Source organism: Lithobates pipiens, unplaced genomic scaffold (genome assembly GCF_037356315.1).
Source record: "Lithobates pipiens isolate NorthernLeopardFrog02 unplaced genomic scaffold, aLitPip1_a1.2 Scaffold_23, whole genome shotgun sequence".
In the NCBI taxonomy this organism is placed as follows: domain Eukaryota; kingdom Metazoa; phylum Chordata; class Amphibia; order Anura; family Ranidae; genus Lithobates; species Lithobates pipiens.
In genome coordinates, this window is record NW_027507785.1 from 192,405,877 (window position 1) to 192,427,346 (window position 21,470).

Here is a 21,470-nt window from a genome sequence, read left to right on the forward strand (position 1 = left end):
TACCCCTTAGTCAGCACCAGATGGATCTGAGGCTGCTGAACTTCAAATTTCCAGCTCCCACTTTCCCTTTTCTGAGGCACAGCGCCGGGGATTGGAGCGTGGGCAGACACAAAGGGGTAGGGGGGAGGAAGAGGTGCAGATCAAGCCCTCTCTCCTCTCCCATCTGTATGTGTTTGGAGGGGGGGGGTGGTTTGTTAGTGCTGGCTTTAGGGGCTGTGAAAGAGTGTAACAGACACTCTCAGCTGAGACAACCACTGCCAGCAATCCTGCTGAAAACCCATAGTCCAGTCTAAATAATGTGTCCGGGTTTCAGACAGTCTGAAACCCGGACACATGAACCCAAACCCGAACTGTCCGGGTGAATCCTGGACAGGTGGCAACTCTAGGTTCCCCACATTGTCAGTGCGTTTAGCAGCCTAAGATGTGGGACTGTGTGCTGGGAGAGGTTTGAACCCAGACGGACTTCGACATAGTCGGCAGGTAAGAGCTTATCCTTTTGAGGACAAAAAGGAGAATGGGGGAGGTAGCTCGGTCAGACTTTTATAGAGCTAAACAGGTCCTGTGGCTGGATATAGGGGTGGAGCTATATCATATGTACGCTGCCATGTTTGGCGTCAGGAAATGCCTGTTTTGGCTAAAATCTCAGTTTCACAGTTTAAAGATTGTTGTTTATAATGAGATTTGTTCATCTGTTTTGCCTGCGCTCTGATGATCTTTTCATTTGTATTATATGTTAAAGAAGAAAAACAGCCATGTTCTCCTCCACCTGGCATTTTGTTTGGCGAGTTTATGGGAAATAAAAATCAAACGTATGACTCAGGATCCACCATCCAGTTCAAATGTATTAGCTATTATAAACTTCAAGGAAAGAAAGAAATCAAATGTCGGAATGGAGTCTGGAGTCATTTACCAGCTTGTCTAGGTAAGGTAAACAATATAATAATAAAAAACTCTCACAATTATCATGACCAATGCATTAGGGACATACCTCTCCATACTTTCTACCCCAGGTAATTAACCTTCTTTTACTTTATATAATCCCAATACCGTTATTCTATACATTTTTCCCTTATCCCAATAAACATGCCACACAGGAGTTTGGAGTATAACTGGCCATAGCAGCCTTTTATTAACACTCTTCAAACCAATAACTTAAATAACTTTATTAAATATCTATATATATATAACACTTTTTGGTAACGGCAATTTTAACGAACTCCCAGTCAGTTGGTCTTTGACGGTACCACGCTCCACCTTTTAAACATAACCTTTTTACCATTACACTGCGGGACCACCTTTTAACCATACTAGGCCTCCGGCCGTTTATAAGCCTGGAGACAACCACCTACCCGCAATGCCACCAAATCCCGTATCCAGCCTACCCTTCCGCTGTGATACACCAAAAAAGGGGAGGGGCCATATCCCTATGAGCTCCCCCCCCACATTTCCATCATCTGTTTCCTTTTTTGCCCCATCAAAGACCAAGAGACACCGCCGCTACAGCTGCTATGACGACCTTCAGCACCGAACCTGCAAGAAAGAAAAACACAAACAACAGAACGACCACAACACCAATGACACCTCATCACTTTCTTTTTTTTTTTTTTTTTTTAATTATGGGACGGGTGGGTGGGCAACTCTTTTTTCCTTCTGCGCCACGCTGCCGTGTCCGCTCCTCCCCTTCCTTTAAATAAAGCTCCGCCCCCCTTCCATTCTTTCTCTCTAGACCCACCCCATTACCTCCCCTCCTTACCTTAACCCCTTCCGCTCTTCCCCTCAGCCTTTGTCATGTCCGGCCCTCCTCCCAGCCTCTGGCTTAGTTCCGTGCCTCTCTAAATACAAAGACAATGAGGAAAGCCTGAAAGAACTGAACATGCTCAAATGTACAAACGATTTTGTGTGACGTGTCACATTTGTGTGTTTTATTACAGAAACTTTTTTTTAAATGATCCCTACTATTAATTTGTACTTCAAATAGAACTCCTTCTGGCGTTTCTGGGATTTCAATATAGCATCTTTGAGAGCCAATGCCTGCTTTAATGTATACATTTTTGTATATTGGCATGTCTTCCAATTAGGCAGACCATTAACTTTGAGCACAGTAGCACTATCACGGATTTTCCTCTCCTTTGAGTACTGCTATGGAAGTGGGGAGCGGAAACTCCAAAATACCTTGCTGCTGTACATTACCATAGGATAAATTAGTATACTATTTTTCAGTACGATCACAAAAAGTTTAGAATGTGTCTATTTTTAATTAGTTGAAAATTTTTGTCATATTAATAAAGTTGTTCTGGTTCTTGAAGATTAACGGCCAAGCAGGAGCACTGCTGTTCCAGGTGGACATCACATGAAGACCTCCCAGTAATGCATCTTGCACGTGTCTAGGTCCTATGCTGTACCACAATTTGTGACCTACTGTGTCTGTGAATGACAGATCATTGTACCAGGTTGGCCCCAGTACTATTTGATTGCTGTGACCAATCACTGTGATCACTTGACAGTTGTATGCAATGAATGGCTTTCATTTATTATGTACTAATATGATAATCTCTGTGATTGGTCACAGTGATCACATGGTACTGACAGGGCCAATCACAGTGCATCTGTAGAATGTGATGGCTGTGGCCATTCACAGCTTTCACAATAGTACACAATAAATTGTTATGAATTAATGGATCACAGAGTAGATCAGTGTCAGGTAACACTGTACTGCTCTGGTCACAGAATATAAAAAAATGTATATATATATATATATATATATATATATATATATATATATATATATATTAAGAAAAATTTAAAAAAATATAAATTTTTTTTATTTTTTTTGTACATGCTACCAGTATCCCTGATCACTGCCATACCAATCATAAAACGATGCTGTAATGCTCTGGTGACAGTATGTGAAAAAATTGACAACTACAAAAAACTCACTTTTACTAAATACCTCAGACTGTCTACTTTTCAAAAAGAGGTCATCTGGGGGATATGTACTATTCTGGCATTTTAGGGCCTCAAGAAATGAGACAGGCAGTCAGTACATCACGATTAGGCACTCGAACATCGGGTGTTCGCCTGTTTGCCGAATAGCGAACAATTTCGGGTGTTCGCGGGAAATTCAAAAGCCACGGAACACCCTTTAAAAGTCTATGGGAAAAATAAAAAAATGCTAATTTTTAAGGCTTATTTGCTTGTTATTGTCATAAAAAGTGTTTAGGGACCTGAGTCCCGCCCCAGGGGATATGTATCAATGCAAAAAAAAGTTTTAGAAACTGCAGTTTTTACGGGAGTAGTGATTTTAATAATGCCTAAAGTGAAACAATAAAAGTGAAATATTTCGTACCTAGGGGGTGTGTATAGTATAGTTTGCCTGTAAAGTGGCGCATGTTTCCCGTGTTTAGAACAGTCTGAGAGCAAAATTACATTTCTAAAGAAAAAAAAGTAATTTAAAAGTACTACTCACAGCTATAATGAATTGTCGGTCTCAGCAATACACATAAAAGTCATTGAAAAAACAGCATGGGATTCCCCCACAGTCCATTACCAGAGAACCCTAAACCAAAATTGAATAAAAAAAATTGTGTGAGGGTCCCTCCCAAATTCTATACCAGGGCCTTCAGGTCTGGTATGGATATTAAAGGGAACCCCGTGCCAAAAAAAATGTAAAAAATGGTGTGGGGGGTCCCCCTCAAAATCCATACCAGACCCTTCAACCTGGCAGGCAGCAGGAAAAAAGGGGGGAATAAGAGAGCGCCCCTTCCTGAACCGTACCAGGCCACATGCTCTCAACATGGGGAGGGTGCTCTGGGGTAGCCACCCTAAAGCTCAAGATGGGGGCATGGGCCTCATACCCACAACCCTTGCCCGGTAGTTGTGGGGGTCTGCCGGCCGGGGCCTTATCAGAATGTGGAAGCCCCCTTTAACAAGGGGACCCCCAGATCCCGGCCTCCCCCTCTGTGTGAAATGTTAATGGGGTACAAATGTACCCCTACCATGTAATACAATAATATATGTAATACATTAAATATAAGTGCCTATAGGGTTTAAAATCCATTAAGACCATCTCTCCCTGTTCTGCACATGCTCAGTTTCTCTCCATTTTTAGGCATTTTTAGGCACTACTGAGTTTCCAGAGGCCGATCTTTGAACAGCCTTAAAACGGAAATAAACCATACTATACTTTACAGCCAAGGAAGCTGCTTCTGTTTGAAGGACAGCTGCCATAGTGCTGCACATGTGATCAGTTATGACAACAGCCATTTGATGGCTTAACAGTTTGCTTGAAGACACAATCAAAAGTGACCGTTTTCATCTCCAGGAATGTAACTGTTTTTGAAACCGGTAAATAGATGGGTTTAGTTCCACTTTATGATTTACTGCTGTTCAGGGGCTCTGAATTTCAGAAAAATGGCAGCCTCCAGCAAGAAGAAACGGAAGCAATACTGGAGACAATTTATCATAATTATTAATGTGGAATGTATGTTCCTTGCTAAAGAACATTATTTTTTATCAGGTTGTTATAGGTAAAGTTCTGCTTTAACTAAAAAAAAAAAAAAAAAGTTCAGTTAGACCCAGCTGGCCTCCTGCACAAGGCTCTCACCTGTAGCTGTCATTTACTAATCATAGAAAAAGACTTGCTATAAATCATTCCTCAATAAATGATTGAGCGTTGAAGAGGAAAAGAATTTGTGATGATGGGAAAGGTGTACAGCACATTATTCTTTGCGACTTGGGACACCCCAGGTTGTAGAAAGTTCTAAGCCCTTCTGAGACCTGGGTATACTCTGTCTTCTCAACCTTCACAACTACATTTTAACATATGTAAAGACATATTTCAAACTGGATAAACTGTTTAAAATTTGTGTAGGACATTAAGAAACAAATAAACAGACTTATGTCTGCCTCTGTAAGTTCAAAAATCATTCTTACGGCTCGGTTCACACTATGCGGTTCCCTGCAGTCATTTATTTAAAGCCTTGTTCACACCGGTGCATTGTGACATGAGTTTTCTGTACACATTCTGCAAGAGCACAAAGAAAACAATTGTCTATGTGCCCTGTTCAGACCACAACACTAATATCACGTGTGGATTTTTTCTGCACAAGAATCTGCAACATGTACAAAACTCACTGAATCTCACGTGAAAACTGATGTAAATTATTGTCTCTGCAAGTGAAATCTACACATTTTTTCCAGCAGTTTTTTTGTATATATGATGTGGAAGAGGCCTAAATGGGCTTCTGTACTTGCGAAAAATGCAGGGAAATGGTCCCTGACCCTTTTCTAAAATTGCAGCTGCTTTGGCACTATGTGATTCCATGCTTTTCCACGCACAGGGAAACGCGCTATATTTTCCAGTGGGTGGGGATGCCATTAGGAATACATTGCTGCACCAGAATTAGTGTGAAACTAGTTAAACATATATAAAACCAGGGTATATTTGTATGATTATACAGGTATACAAAGACAATAAAATATTTACTACTGTATTATTTAAAAACATACTATTTCACATTGTTTTATTATAAGAATATGACGCAAAAATATTAAAGTTGTTTTTCTGCTACCATTTCAGTGCCATGTAATCTAAATTATAATTACATAAAAGGAAATAACACAGACCTTGTAAATACCAAGGAAAAGTATGTGGAACATAACAAAAATTTAAAATTTAAGTGCTTGCGAACATTTGGAATATCTGATGCTAAGCTGCTACATGTAAAATGCTTGAATGGAACGCTAGAATACCCCAAATGTGTCAAGATGGGTGAGTAGCAGCCACTGTACTGCAATATATAGTGGCCTGAAATGTTTTCACATTCTTGTTTTTTTCCATGTTTATTTCCCAAAAGTTTACATTCCATTTTATCTTATAAATGCTGAATTAGTGTCTGCCATCATGTCATCTGGCTACAAGACTCAGATACATATACAGGTGATACACAAAACATTTGAATATCTTGCAAAAGATATTAATTTATTTCACTAATGCAGCTTAAAAGGTGAAACTAATATATGAGATAGACTCATTACATGCAAAACAAGATAGTTCAAGCTGTGGTTTGTCATAATTGTGATGATTATGTCTTAGGCCGCGTACACACGCGCGGACTGTTCGCCCAACTTTGTCCGCTGAACAGTGTTTGGGCGGACAGTCCGCTCGTGTGTGGGCTTTCAGCGGACAGTTTCAGCGGACAGTTTGACGAACAAGGTTTTTCGGAAATTCCGTAAAACTGTCCGCTGAAACCTTGTTTCAGCGAACAGTCCGCCCGTGTGTAGGCTTGTTCGTCAAACTAAGTTCTGCGCATGCTCAGAAAGGATTTACACGCCGAAAGTTATAATGCAGTGTATAGGACGTCGTATTTTTCGTCCCGTCGTACGTGCCATTCACGTCATCGCGCACGGTTTCAGCAAACTGTTCGTTCGTCGTGTGTGGCCATGTCCGTCCATGCTAATTTTGAGCGGACTGTTTGCCGAAACTGTTGGACGGACAAAGTTGGGCGAACAGTCCGCCCGTGTGTACGCGGCCTTATAGCTCATGAAAACCCCAAATCCACAATCTCACAAAATTAGAATATTGTGAAAAGGTGCAATATTCTAGGCTAAAAGTGTCCCACTATAATCAGATAATTAAGCCATAATACCTGCAAAGGGTTCCTGAGCCTTTAAATGGTCTCTCAGTCTGGTTCAGTAGGAATCACAATCATGGGAAAGAATGCTGACCTGACTGAAAAAACCATCATTGACACCCTCCATAAGGAGGGGAAAGCCTCAAAAGGTAATTGCAAAAGAATTTGGATGTATCAAAGCACATTAATATAAAGTTATGTGGAAGGGAAAAGTGTGGAAGAAAAAGGTTTACAAGCAGCAAGGATGACTGCAGCCTGGAGAGGATTGTCAGGAAAAGGCCATTCAAAAGTGTTGGGTACTTTCACAAGGAGTGGACTGAGGCTGGAGTCAGTGCATCAACAGCCACCACACACACGGATTCGGACGTGGGCTTCAGATGTTGTATTCCTCTTGCCAATCCCCTCCTGAACAACAAACAACGTCAGAAACATCTTACCTGGACTAAAGAAAAACAGACCTGGTCTGTTGCTCAGTGGTCCAAAGTCCTCTTTTCTGATGAGAGCAAATGTTGCAAGGACCCAGAGTATGAAGGAAGAATGGAGAGTAGTGATGGACGAACTTCCGACGGGATGTTTTGGGAACGCGGACCACGAACGAGGCCGATAGTTCGCGAATCGGAACGTTCGCGGCGGACCCCATTGACTTCAATGGGAGGCGAACTTCGCAAACCTACAGGTGAAATTTGCAACCACAAAATAATAGCTGTGCAAACATAGTCCCACCACATGGCCAATGACATAACACATGTATGAGGTGAATCTGGGATTGACAACTACAAGCATTCTTTTTTTTATATGGGAAATTGTTGTGACAATTCAGGACTGTGGAGCGCATGAAGGCAATGGAGGAGAGGGAAGGTCAGGGTAGGCAAAGAAGAGGGTGCAGGAGATAATCACCAGCAGCGTGACATACAGCAATGACACCTGCACCGTGATAGAGTCATCTGACACCAGCACCGTGATAGAGAGCACTGACATCAGCAGCATGACATACAGCAATGACACCTGCACCGTGATAGAGTCATCTGACAACAGCCCCGTGATAGAGAGCACTCGCAGTGTGACATAAAGCACTCACACCTTTACCGTGATATACAGCACTGACAGCAGCACCGTGATAGAGAGCACTGACATCAGCAGCGTGACATAAAGCACTCACACCAGCACCATGATATACAGCACTGACAGCAGCACCGTGATAGAGAGCCCTGACATCAGCAGCGTGACATACAGCAATGACACCTGCACTGTAATAGAGTGATCTGACAACAGCACCGTGATAGAGAGCACTGACATCAGCAGCGTGACATAAAGCACTCACACCAGCACAGTGATATACAGCACTGACAGCAGCACCGTGATAGAGAGCACTGACATCAGCAGCGTGACATAAAGCACTCACACCAGCACCGTGATATACAGCACTGACAGCAGCACCGTGATAGAGAGCACTGACATCAGCAGCGTGACATACAGCAATGACACCTGCACTGTAATAGAGTGATCTGACAACAGCACCGTGATAGAGAGCACTGAAATCAGCAGCGTGACATAAAGCACTCACACCAGCACCGCGATATACAGCACTGACAGCAGCACCGTGATAGAGAGCACTGACATCAGCAGCGTGACATAAAGCACTCACACCAGCACCGTGATATACAGCACTGACAGCAGCACCGTGATAGAGAGCACTGACATCAGCACCGTGATATACAGCACTGACACCTGCACTGTAAGCAGCCCCAGGAGGAAGTCAGCACAGCACAGGGATGGTGGGAGCCCCTCATAATGAGCATAGCACAGGGATGGTGGGAGCACCTCAAAATATGCACAGCAGAGGTACAGCCCCAGGAGGATGTCAGCATAGCACAGGGATGGTGGGCGACCCTCATTATAAGCAGCCCCAGGAGGATGTCAGCATAGCACAGGGACGGTGGGAGCCCCTCATAATAAGCAGCCCCAGGAGGAAGTCAGCACAGTACAGGGATGGTGGGAGCCCCTCATAATGAGCATAGCACAGGGATGGTGGGAGCCCCTCATAATAAGCAGCCCCAGGAGGATGTCAGCATAGCACAGGGACAGTGGGAGCCCCTCATAATAAGCAGCCCCAGGAGGAAGTCAGGACAGCACAGGGATGGTGGGAGCCCCTCATAATAAGCAGCCCCAGGAGGATGTCAGCATAGCACAGGGACGGTGGGAGCCCCTCATACTAAACAGCCCCAGGAGGAAGTCAGCACAGCACAGGGATGGTGGGAGCCCCTCATAATAAGCAGCCCCAGTAGAAATATGACACCGCTCAACCTCTTCAAAGAGGAGGGTACGGGCATATAGTACGGTGTACTTTTTTTGGACAAGGAAGTGAGCCAAATGAAGAAATAAGGTCTCTGTGCTCGATTAAAAAAATTGTTTATAGACATATACATGGTCTACTGGTCACATGACGGTCTAGGCGTTCCCTGATGCTGGATCCGGATGACACCTGTCGATGGGTCGGCTGAAAGAATGACCTCATATCCGAAGTCACCAACACATCTTCAAACCGGCCTCTTCTTGCAGGCGCTGTTGGATTGGTACCCGCAACTCCTTCTCTGGGAGTGGGAATTGCTCCTCTGCCAGCGCAAGCAAAAGCAGAATGCAGCATTTCTTGAAGCAAGGCCTGGAAGTGCTGCATTCTGACAGCCCTCTGTGACGGTGGTAACATTTCCGCCATTTTGTCTTTGTACCGGGGGCTAAGTACGTTGCCACCCAGTACTGGTCCTTGACCCTTATGCTTTTTATACGGGGGTCCCTATTAAAACACTGGAGCATGAAGGCCCCCATTTGCACTAAACTGGAAACGGTGTGGTGGCCTGGCTCCTGCTCATCATCCAGGATAATGTCGTCCTCTTCATTCTCCTCTCCCCATCCATGCACAACAGGGATCCTAGAAAGGTTTAAAGCATGCTCTTCTTGCTCCTCCTCATCTGCCCCGGCACCATCCTCCTCTGACTCCTCTTCAGACTCCTGTTGTTGACTTGTCTCAGATAGAGTAGCCCCCCTGGGAATTCATCCAGCATTGCGACTTCCTCATCTTCCCGCTCCTGCTCCTCCACAGCTTGATCAATGACACAACGCAATGCACGCTCCATAAAGAAGGCATAAGGTACCATGTCACTGATGGCGCCATGGCTGCGACTGACCAGTTTGGTGATCTTCTCAAATGGGTGCAGAAGTCTGCATGCGTCGCGCATGAGCAGCCACTGGCGCGGTGAAAAAAACCCCAGCTCCCCAGAACCGGTTCTGCCGCAGAGTTCATACAGGTAGACGTTAACTGCACGTTTCTGCTGGAGCAGCCTATCAAGCATATAGAAGGCTGAGTTCCATCGCGTCGGGCAATCGCAAATAAGACGTCTGACCGGCAGATTGTGTCGCTGCTGAATGTCAGCAAGGCGAGCCATGGCCGTGTAAGATCTTCTGAAATTGGCCGAGATTTTCCTTGCCTGCCGCAAGATGTCCTGGACCCCAGGGTATTTGACAAGGAATCGCTGCACGACCAAGTTTAAGACGTGTGCCATGCATGGCACATGCGTGATTTTGCCCTGTTTCAATGCGCTAAGCAGATTGGCACCGTTGTCACACACTACTTTACCAACTGTCAAATTGAGGGGTGTTAGCCACTGATCTGCCTGTGAACGCAAAGCTGAAAGGAGTGCCGGGCCAGTGTGGCTCTTGGCTTCCAGGCACAACAGATGCATCACGGCATGGCAACATCTCACCTGGCATGTCGAATAGGTTCTGGGGAGCTTGGGCGGCGCAGCAGAAGAGACACTAGCAGCGGAAAAGGAGGAGTCAGCTGGGTAGGAGAGGGAGGAGGATGGAGTAGGAGGAGGAGGAGAAGAAGAGTCAGGCCTGCATGCAATCCGTGGCGGTAAAACCAAATCTACACGGGTGACACGGGTTACATGCTTGACGGCTGTCAGAAGGTTCACCCAGTGGGCAGTAAAAGTATATACCTTCCCTGCCCGTGTTTGCTAGACCACGTGTCTGTGGTCAGATGTATCTTGGCACCGACACTGTGTGCCAGAGATACATTCACTTGCCGCTGAACATGGCCATATAGCTCTGGGATGCCCTTCTCTGAGAAATACTTCCTTCCTGGGACCTTCCATTGTGGTGTTCCAATGGCCACAAATTTGCGAAAGGCCTCCGAGTCCACCAGTTTATATGGCAGTAGTTGGGGGGGCTATGAGTTCTGACAAGCCAGCCGTCAACCGTTGGGCAAGAGGGTTATCCGGCGTCATCATTTTTTTACGCTCGAACATTAGGCCCACGGAAGCCTGCCTTTTTGCAGAAAAAAGTGAGCTTGGCGTGATGGAAGGTGGAGTGGAGAACAATTGTGAGGAGAGAGGAGAAGGAGAAGTAGAAGACGAGGCTGGACAGTGAGAGCCTGCAGTGTGGCTTTGTGTGTTCCGTTGCTCCCACTCGGCTCGGTGATGGCTGCTCATGTGCCTTCTTAAGGCGGTCGTCCCTAGGTGATTGTTGGGTTTACCACGACTAATGCGTTGACTGCAAAGATTGCAGATGGCAATGCTATTGTCAGCAGCGGACACGTTAAAAAAAAGCCCAAACTGCGGAGCCATGTGCCGGAGTCCTGGGAGCGCCAGATGTAACCGTACATGGTCGATGACTCACTCCTGATACATTTGCAGTCTGCTTTGTCCCTCCTGTGCAATGTAAGTTATTCCTGCTTCTCCTCCCTATCTGCTGGTCCATATCTCCCTCTGAACTCCCCTCCTCTTCCTCTCTTGTGGTCACCCTCGTGATATCACTAGACACGTCATCATCAACGTCACCTTCCCCACCGCTATAAGTAGAGATCTCGGAGTAGGCAGCAACACCCGGGACCAACCTCCTCCTTGGGCTGATCTGGGTACTGTCGTCAGACTGCTGAGTAGCGGTTGTTGCTACCTCCTCTTCCTGATCCAATACCAAGATTGGCTGTGCATCAGAAATGCCCTCTTGATATGGATCGGAAAATAATTCCTGTGACTCAAGCGGAAGGTATGTGGTGGTGGTGTTGGTGGTAGTGTCTTTGGGGGTGCACATAGCAGAGAGTGAAGAAGAGGGTGCAGATCGAGAGGATGAGGAGGGTGCAGAAGAGTAAGGCTGAGCGAGCCACTCAACCAAGTCTGGTGCGTCCTTTAAAGTAATTGAACGCACCTTCTGCAACTTCCCACTTTGGCTCAAGCCTGTTGCACCTGCCCTACCCCTACCACCCCTGCGGAAGGGCCTGCCTCTTCCTCTGCCTGTCATTTTTTAAATGACACTGTGAAAAAACTCTCAGTCCCTATACCGATGAAGGACTGCTGCAGTATAGGGCAGCGGTCAGCAGTAGTGCACCTCAACCCTATGTATTGTGGACTGATACCACTCCTTATAGAATGGCAGACTGTACCTCACTCAACCCTATGTACTGTAGTACCCTATACCTTACCAGTCCTTATAAGGACTTTTGTAGACCAAGTAGGTTGTGTGTGAGTGATTAGCAGACTGTACGTCAGTCCCTATACCGATGAAGGGCTGCTGCAGTATAGGGCAGCGGTCAGCAGTAGTGCACCTCAACCCTATGTATTGTGGACCGATACCAGTCCTTATAGAATGGCAGACTGTACCTCACTCAACCCTATGTACTGTAGTACCCTATACCTTACCAGTCCCTATAAGGACTTTTGTGGACCAAGTAGTTTGTGTGTGAGTGATTAGCAGACTGTACGCCAGTCCCTATACCGAGGAAGGACTGCTGCAGTATAGGGCAGTGGTCAGCAGTAGTGCACCTCAACCCTATGTATTGTGGACCGATACCAGTCCTTATAGAATAGCAGACTGTACCTCACTCAACCCTATGTACTGTAGCACCCTAGACAGACCAAGTTACCAGTCCTTATAAGGACTTTTGTGGACCAAGTAGGTTGTGTGTGAGTGATTAGCAGACTGTACGTCAGTCCCTATACCGATGAAGGACTGCTGCAGTATAGGGCAGCGGTCAGCAGTAGTGTACCTCAACCCTATGTATTGTGGACCGATACCAGTCCTTATAGAATGGCAGACTGTACCTCACTCAACCCTATGTACTGTAGTACCCTATACCTTACCAGTCCTTATAAGGACTTTTGTGGACCAAGTAGGTTGTGCGTGAGTGATTAGCAGACTGTATGTCAGTCCCTATACCGAGGAAGGACTGCTGCAGTATAGGGCAGCGGTCAGCAGTAGTGCACCTCAACCCTATGTATTGTGGACTGATACCAGTCCTTATAGAATAGCAGACTGTACCTCACTCAACCCTATGTACTGTAGCACTCTAGACAGACCAAGTTTCCTGTCCTTATAAGGACTTTTGTGGACCAAGTAGGTTGTGTGTGAGTGATTAGCAGACTGTACGTCAGTCCCTATACCGATGAAGGGCTGCTGCAGTATAGGGCAGCGGTCAGCAGTAGTGCACCTCAACCCTATGTATTGTGGACCGATACCAGTCCTTATAGAATGGCAGACTGTACCTCACTCAACCCTATGTACTGTAGTACCCTATACCTTACCAGTCCTTATAAGGACTTTTGTGGACCAAGTAGGTTGTGTGTGAGTGATTAGCAGACTGTACGTCAGTCCCTATACCGAGGAAGGACTGCTGCAGTATAGGGCAGCGGTCAGCAGTAGTGCACCTCAACCCTATGTATTGTGGACCGATACCAGTCCTTATGGAATAGCAGACTGTACCTCACTCAACCCTATGTACTGTAGCACCCTAGACAGACCAAGTTACCAGTCCGTTTAAGGACTTTTGTGGACCAAGTAGGTTGTGTGTGAGTGATTAGCAGACTGTACGTCAGTCCCTATACTGATGAAGGACTGCTGCAGTATAGGGCAGCGGTCAGCAGTAGTGCACCTCAACCCTATGTATTGTGGACCGATACCAGTCCTTATAGAATGGCAGACTGTACCTCACTCAACCCTATGTACTGTAGTACCCTATACCTTACCAGTCCTTATAAGGACCTTTGGGGAACAAGTAGGTTGTGACTGATTAGCAGACTGTACATCAGTCCCTATACTGATGAAGGACTGCTGCAGTATAGGGCAGCAGTCAGCAGTAGTGCACCTCAACTCTATGTATTGTGGACCGATACCAGTCCTTATAGAATGGCAGACTGTACCACACTCAACCCTATGTACTGTAGTACCCTATACCTTACCAGTCCTTATAAGGACTTTTGTGGACCAAGTAGGTTGTGTGTGAGTGATTAGCAGACTGTACGTCAGTCCCTATACCGATGAAGACTGCTGCAGTATAGGGCAGCGGTCAGCAGTAGTGCACCTCAACCCTATGTATTGTGGACCTATACCAGTCCTTATGGAATAGCAGACTGTACCTCACTCAACCCTATGTACTGTAGCACCCTAGACCAAGTTACCAGTCCTTATAAGGACCTTTGGGGAACAAGTAGGTTGTGACTGATTAGCAGACTGTACATCAGTCCCTATACTGATGAAGGACTGCTGCAGTATAGGGCAGCAGTCAGCAGTAGTGCACCTCAACCCTATGTATTGTGGACCGATACCAGTCTTTATAGAATGGCAGACTGTACCTCACTCAACCCTATATACTGTAGCACCTTAGACAGACCAAGTTACCAGTCCTTATAAGGACTTTTGTGGACCAAGTAGGTTGTGTCTGAGTGATTAGCAGACTGTACGTCAGTCCCTATACCGAGGAAGGACTGCTGCAGTATAGGGCAGCGGTCAGCAGTAGTGCACCTCAACCCTATGTATTGTGGACCGATACCAGTCCTTATGGAATAGCAGACTGTACCTCACTCAACCCTATGTACTGTAGCACCCTAGACAGACCAAGTTACCAGTCCTTATAAGGACTTTTGTGGACCAAGTAGGTTGTGTGTGAGTGATTAGCAGACTGTACATCAGTCCCTATACCGATGAAGGACTGCTGCAGTATAGGGCAGCGGTCAGCAGTAGTGTACCTCAACCCTATGTATTGTGGACCGATACCAGTCCTTATAGAATGGCAGACTGTACCACACTCAACCCTATGTACTGTAGTACCCTATACCTTACCAGTCCTTATAAGGACTTTTGTGGACCAAGTAGGTTGTGTGTGAGTGATTAGCAGACTGTACGTCAGTCCCTATACTGATGAAGGACTGCTGCAGTATAGGGCAGCGGTCAGCAGTAGTGCACCTCAACCCTATGTATTGTGGACATATACCAGTCCTTATGGAATAGCAGACTGTACCTCAATCAACTCTATGTACTGTAGCACCCTAGACCAAGTTACCAGTCCTTATAAGGACCTTTGGGGAACAAGTAGGTTGTGACTGATTAGCAGACTGTACGTAAGTCCCTATACTGATGAAGGACTGCTGCAGTATAGGGCAGCGGTCAGCAGTAGTGCACCTCAACCCTATGTATTGTGGACTGATACCAGTCTTTATAGAATGGCAGACTGTACCTCACTCAACCCTATGTACTGTAGTACCCTATACCTTACCAGTCCTTATAAGGACTTTTGTGGACCAAGTAGGTTGTGTGTGAGTGATTAGCAGACTGTACATCAGTCCCTATAGCGATGAAGGACTGCTGCAGTATAGGGCAGCGGTCAGCAGTAGTGCACCTCAACCCTATGTATTGTGGACCTATACCATTCCTTATGGAATAGCAGACTGTACCTCACTCAACCCTATGTACTGTAGCGCCCTAGACCAAGTTACCAGTCCTTATAAGGACCTTTGGGGAACAAGTAGGTTGTGACTGATTAACAGACTGTACGTCAGTCCCTATACTGATGAAGGACTGCTGCAGTATAGGGCAGCGGTCAGCAGTAGTGTACCTCAACCCTATGTATTGTGGACCAATACCAGTCCTTATAGAATGGCAGACTGTACCTCACTCAACCCTATGTGCTGTAGTACCCTATACCTTACCAGTCCTTATAAGGACTTTTGTGGACCAAGTAGGTTGTGTGTGAGTGATTAGCAGACTGTACGTCTGTCCCTATACCGATGAAGGACTGCTGCAGTATAGGGCAGCGGTCAGCAGTAGTGCACCTCAACCCCATGTACTGTGGACCTATACCAGTCCTTATAGAATAGCAGACTGTACCTCACTCAACCCTATGTACTGTAGCACCCTAGACAGACCAAGTTACCAGTCTTTATAAGGAGCTTTGTGGAACAAGTGGGTTGTGAATGATTAGCAGACTGCAGCAGAAGGGCAGCAGTCAAGTATAATATTCTTTCTATATTTGGAAGAAAGAAGATTGTACGTGTACAAGCCTATTACCATACCACTGATACCAGTCCTGAAAAGAACCTTTGTGGAACTAATAGTAACAGCTACTGATTAAACTGCCCCTCACTGCCTTACACACTGCTTCCTGCCTGTCCCTATATAAACTGACAAAACAGAGGCTGCTGGAACAATAACTGGTTACTGGAATAGCACTTTTGTGGACCTGATAGTAACAGCTAATGATGACTAAACTTACTGTCCCTACAGCACACAGCGTCCTGTCCCTTTCTCTAAACTGACAAAAGACACTCAGGCTGCTGCAACAATCACTAGCACAGCAAACCTATATACACCTAACACCTATACCAGTCCTGAAAATAACTTTTTTGTACCAAATAGCTATCGATTTGGGTCACTGCAATCTCTCCCTGCTCCACACAGCAACCTCTCCCTATAGTGACAGAAGAAAGAATGTAAAATGGCCGCCGGATCGGGTGTATTTATAAGTTAGGGGGAATGTCCAAGTGTCCATGTGCTGTAATGTCTCAATTGGCTGTCCTGTACCCCATGATGGATGTGTCATCATAGGTCAAAGTTCTTTTACACAGTAAACACGGAAGTCCGCCGGGCGAACGGCGCCAATAGTCCGCCGGACGGGCGGACCGCGAACAGCCGAAATTCGCCGCGAAACGACCGCCGGACGAACCGTTCGGCCATCACTACCCTTGACATTTCCACATTTTGTCAAGTTACAACCAAAAACATAAATCTATTTTATTGGGCTTTGATGTGATAGAGCAACACAAAGTGGCACATAATTGTGAAGTGGAAATAAAATGATAAATGGTTTTCCAAATGAAAAAAATATATATATATATATGAAAAGTGTTGCATGCATTTGTATTCAGCCCCCTTTACTCTGATACCCCTAACTAAAATTTAATGGAAACAATTTCCCTCAGAAGTCACCGAATTAGTAAATAGAGTCCACCTATATGTGATTTAATCTGAGTATAAATACAGCTGTTCTGTGATGCCCACAGAGGTTCGTTAGAAAACCCCAGTGAACAAACAGCATCATGAAGGTCAAGGAACATAACAGACAGGTCAGGGATAAAGTTGTGGAGAGCTTTAAAGCAGGGTTAGGTAATAAAAAATATCGCAAGCTTTGAACATCACAAGAAGCGCTGTTTAATCCATCATCCAAAAAATTTAAAGAGTATGGCACAACAGCAAACCCACCAAGACATGGCCGTTCACCTAAACTTACAGGCCAGGCAAGGAGAGCATTAATCAGAGAAGCAGCCAAGAGACACGTGGTAACTCTGGAGGAGCTGCAGAGATCCACAGCTCAGGTGGGAGAATCTGTCCACAGGACAACTATTATGCCGCGTACACACGAGCGGACTTTTCAACATCCAAAGTCCGACGGAATGATTCCGTCAGACTATTCGATCGTGTGTGGGCTGCAACGGACTTTTGATTCGCAAAAGTCTGACGGACTTTAGAAAATGGAACATGCTTCAAATTTTTCCGACGGAACTCCGCCGGACCTGGTCCCTTCGAAAAATTTGCTCGTGTGTATGCTATTCCGACGGACTAAAACCGACGCTAGGGCAGCTATTGGCTACTGTCTATGAACTTCCTTATTCGAGTCCAGTCGTACGTCATCACGTTCGAATCCGTCAGAGTTTGGTGTGATTGTGTGTGGCCAAGTCCGCTCAGTCGAAAAGTCCGTCAGAACTCTGTCGGAACTCCGGCAGAACTCCGGCAGGACTCCTTCGGAAGTCTGTCAGACATAAATCATCTCGTGTGTACGGGGCTTTAGTTGTGCATTCCACATATCTGGCCTTTATGGAAGAGTGGCAAGAAGAAAGCCATTGTTGATAGAAAGCCATAAAAAGTCCAGTTTGTGAGAAGCCATGTGGGAGTACAGCAAACATGTGGAAGTAGGTGCTCTGGTCAGATGAGACCAAAATTAAACTTTTTGGCCTAAAAGAAAAATGCTACGTGCGACGAAAAACTAACACTGCACATCATCCTAAACACACCATCTCCACCGTTGGCATTTACAAAGGCCGAGTTACCTGAGGGATATCGGGCAAATTAAAAATTTAAAACTCAGGCCTATGAAACCTGAAGACATGTCAGGCAAGTAATGTGAGTAGTAAAATGTTAAAACGTATGAAAATCGTAACATAAGCCGTGTGAGAAATGAATGAGGATATTTGGCACTACACAAGCCAATTAAAAACGATCATCTCAATCCGTAAGTATCCATAAACTTGATAGGCAACACTGCGGTGGTGTGACATTGTGAGAGCTAAAATGTGAAGATATGATCCTGAATCATGTGTAAGATGACAATGAAAAGCGACATGGTGAAACAAAACATACCAACACATACTCCAAAAAACAAATGTACCCATATCTTGCTTTTAATGTGGATTTATTAAAAAAAAAGATTTTAAACCTCCATATGGTAACCGTGGCAAAAGATGAAATGTACATTGTGCAGGACTAAAACGCGTCAGTCTCGTGACTTAAACAGAGGTTGAGTTACCTATGGTGTAGCCGGCAAATAATGTATGCCGCGTGAGAAAAAAATGCAAAGACTTGCCACCATTCAAGCCAAATAAAACAATCATCTCAATCCGTTAGTACCCATAAACATGATAGGTAACACTGTAGTGGTGTAACGCCTTTAGCCTAATATGTGAAGATATGATTATGTACTGTATATGAAATGACAACGAAAAAACGGTATTTGATGAGACAAAATGTACCAACCTAAAATGGACTGAAACTGGAAAGTATGAACTTCGTGAAACCTGTTGATATGTAGAAACATCCACTATGGAAAAAGATTACAAACATGCAAAAAGCTACCACTCCAAACAATGCGTATGGACCGACAATGTCAGGTCTTGAATAATGTTTGTTAAAGTGGAAGTAAACTCCCCTATTGTTTTCAGCCAAGGAAGCTGCCATCTTTGCCTCTGTTTAATCTTCAACTGCTATGGGGCTGCACATGTGATTCGTTATGACACCAACCATTGGATGGTTTGATAGTTTGGCTAAGAGCACAGCCAATGTGCAGTTAGCATTCCCGGCATGCCTTTTTTTTTAACTGCTTAAATCCATGTGTTTACTTCCACTTTAAAAGCCACCAAGGAAAATCCGTTATTTAGGAGAAACAAAAAATACCCAACTGAAATGGCCTGAAACTGAAAAGTATGTAGAAATACCAACTATGGAAAAGGAACATAATCATAAAGAAAGCTACCACTCAGAATAACACGTATACAATGTTGATGATAGGATTGAATAAGTGTGAGAGTACTGGGAGGTACCCCCTTGCTTCATCCACTTCCAGACGTGATCATATGGGGATTGTGGGCTGCTCCTAATCCATACCCCAAAGGTTTGTAGAATCAAGGTGATAAGACAGTGCTGCCCCATTAATTCTAACAATAGCCCATTAGCCCACAGGGTATGAGGCCCAGTTCAAAATAAATGAAACGTGGCCAGCTAGGTCACCTTCGCAAGCTGCCATAGACTCACTACAAACTCTCATCCAGATTCCCACTTATGTGCATTAAAACCCTTTCTTTCTGTGGCTGAACACTTGCCGTGGTGTTGGGGTTTGGACAGAGACCACCTCACCTGCAGCCCACAGAGAAATAGCAAAACATAAGGCTACCATACCAAGGACAATCGATGGCCCAGTAACAGGGGAGAGGTCACCACAAACAATCGCCCACAGTAAAGAAAACGGCTGCCACCTAGGAACCCCCGCAACACACAGCCAGTGCACCCAAGCTCCCATGAGTAACACAGACTCCCACCAAAAATCCCCACTGTGGCGAGGAACCCAAATAGCCCCCAACTCCCTCCAGATGCCACACATTAGCTTGGATGGCCTGGTTCCCCTGAGCTTTGCCCTGAAAGCTCCAAGAATCGGTTAGGTGGGTGCGGTTAGCCTCCCACTTGTAAAAAAAATTTGAAAATCATTTATCATTTTCCTTCCACTTCACAATTATGTGCCACTTTGTGTTGGTCTATTATATAAAATCCCAATAAAATACATGTACGTATTTAAGGGGGCACTGTACCACCCTTTTACAGTAAATGCATGCTAATAGTCTGCTTGCCTTGCTTGTTGCAGCTTGCCACTGCATGCTAATGCTGAGTTTATAATTTGCTAGGACCTAGATCCTTTTCCATCCTCGATTTCCCCCAGAGGTTCTCCCCCTAGAGGGCAACTAACGTTCATATTTTTACCTCCCAAGTGCATTATTTTACATTTTCCTACATTGAACCTCATCTGCCATTTAGCTGCCCACACCTTATTTAACCAGGTATTTTTGCAAAGTTGCTATATCCTGTTGTGAAGGTAATGCCCCAATGCCCAGGACAGGGCATTGGGGTAAGCCGCTCACAACTCCAGACCATTTAGAAAATATGCCATTTATCACTACTCCCTGGACACACTCCTGCAACCAGTGCCATTCCGGTACAGATTCATCTTAGTTTCATCCATCCAAGAATGCTTTTCCAGAACTGGTCTGACTTTTTTTTTTTTTGAAAAAAAGAACATTTATTGAGCATACAAAATACATAGGATAACAGTAACACATATGGGGTGCAACATGCACCAAATATACGGATATAAAACAGCTGCTAACAATACCACAGGCTGAAAAACACAAGGAGGGGGGGGTTCTTTGTTTACAGATTGCACGTTACATAAAAAAAAAACAAGGGGCAATATAGTGTGTTCAGATATGGGGGGAAAAGAGGAGCTCAGAGGTTGGGAATCATATGCCGAGCCATAATACATTCTACTCAAAGTAATTTGCAGAGAGGAGCAGAAAATCATTATTATGAGGGCGGGGAGCCCAACTACAACCACGGTGACAGCCGGACTCGCCGGGCCGAACCCGGATAGGTGTAAAGAGGCGTACAGACCACAGACTACACTAGTCGGTACATGTATCTGAATCCCCCATCCATTTATCCCACAGCTTAGCAAACTTGCTCGGGCAGCCTCTATGCATATACAGCAGTTTTTTATAGGGGAGAGTGGCATTAACAGCCGCCTTCCATTGTCGGGCGGTGGGGGGCGCAGAGCGCAACCAGGTGCGGGCTATCTGCAGTCTGGCTAGGTATAGGGTCTCCTGTAGAAAAACAGTCGGGACCCTTGCCTCCTCGGATACGAGGAGAATCCCCAGCAAACATTGGCGGGGGCATAGCGTCAGAGGGGAGCCCATTTGGTCATGAAGGAAGTCAACAATTTGCTTCCAGTAAACGTGCAACTCAGGACAGGACCAAAGGAGATGGTAGAACGTGGCCTGAGGATCACCACATTTAGGACATGCTGGATCATAGCCAGGTCTGAACTTGGACAGCCGCCCAGGGGTTAGGTATGACCTATGTAGCATGTAGAGGTGTGTAAGTCTGTCAGAAAGCTTCGGGGAGACCAGCTTAGGGGTGTCAAGTGCAGTTTCCCAGTCCGCGTCTTCGATAGCCCCCACGTCGGCCTCCCATCTAGCC

The 21,470-nt window shown here is 45.4% G+C and overlaps 1 protein-coding gene across 1 annotated transcript in view; it reads left to right on the forward strand.

Moving 5' to 3' along the window:
- Window positions 1-21,470, forward strand: part of LOC143928080 (complement factor H-like) — a 250,907-nt gene that overhangs the window by 217,906 nt on the left and 11,531 nt on the right. Inside the window, exons 10-11 of the mRNA XM_077452695.1 lie at window positions 740-922; window positions 5,579-5,770. Coding sequence (XP_077308821.1) covers window positions 740-922; window positions 5,579-5,770 — 375 coding nt within the window. The remainder of the gene's footprint in view (window positions 1-739; window positions 923-5,578; window positions 5,771-21,470) is intronic.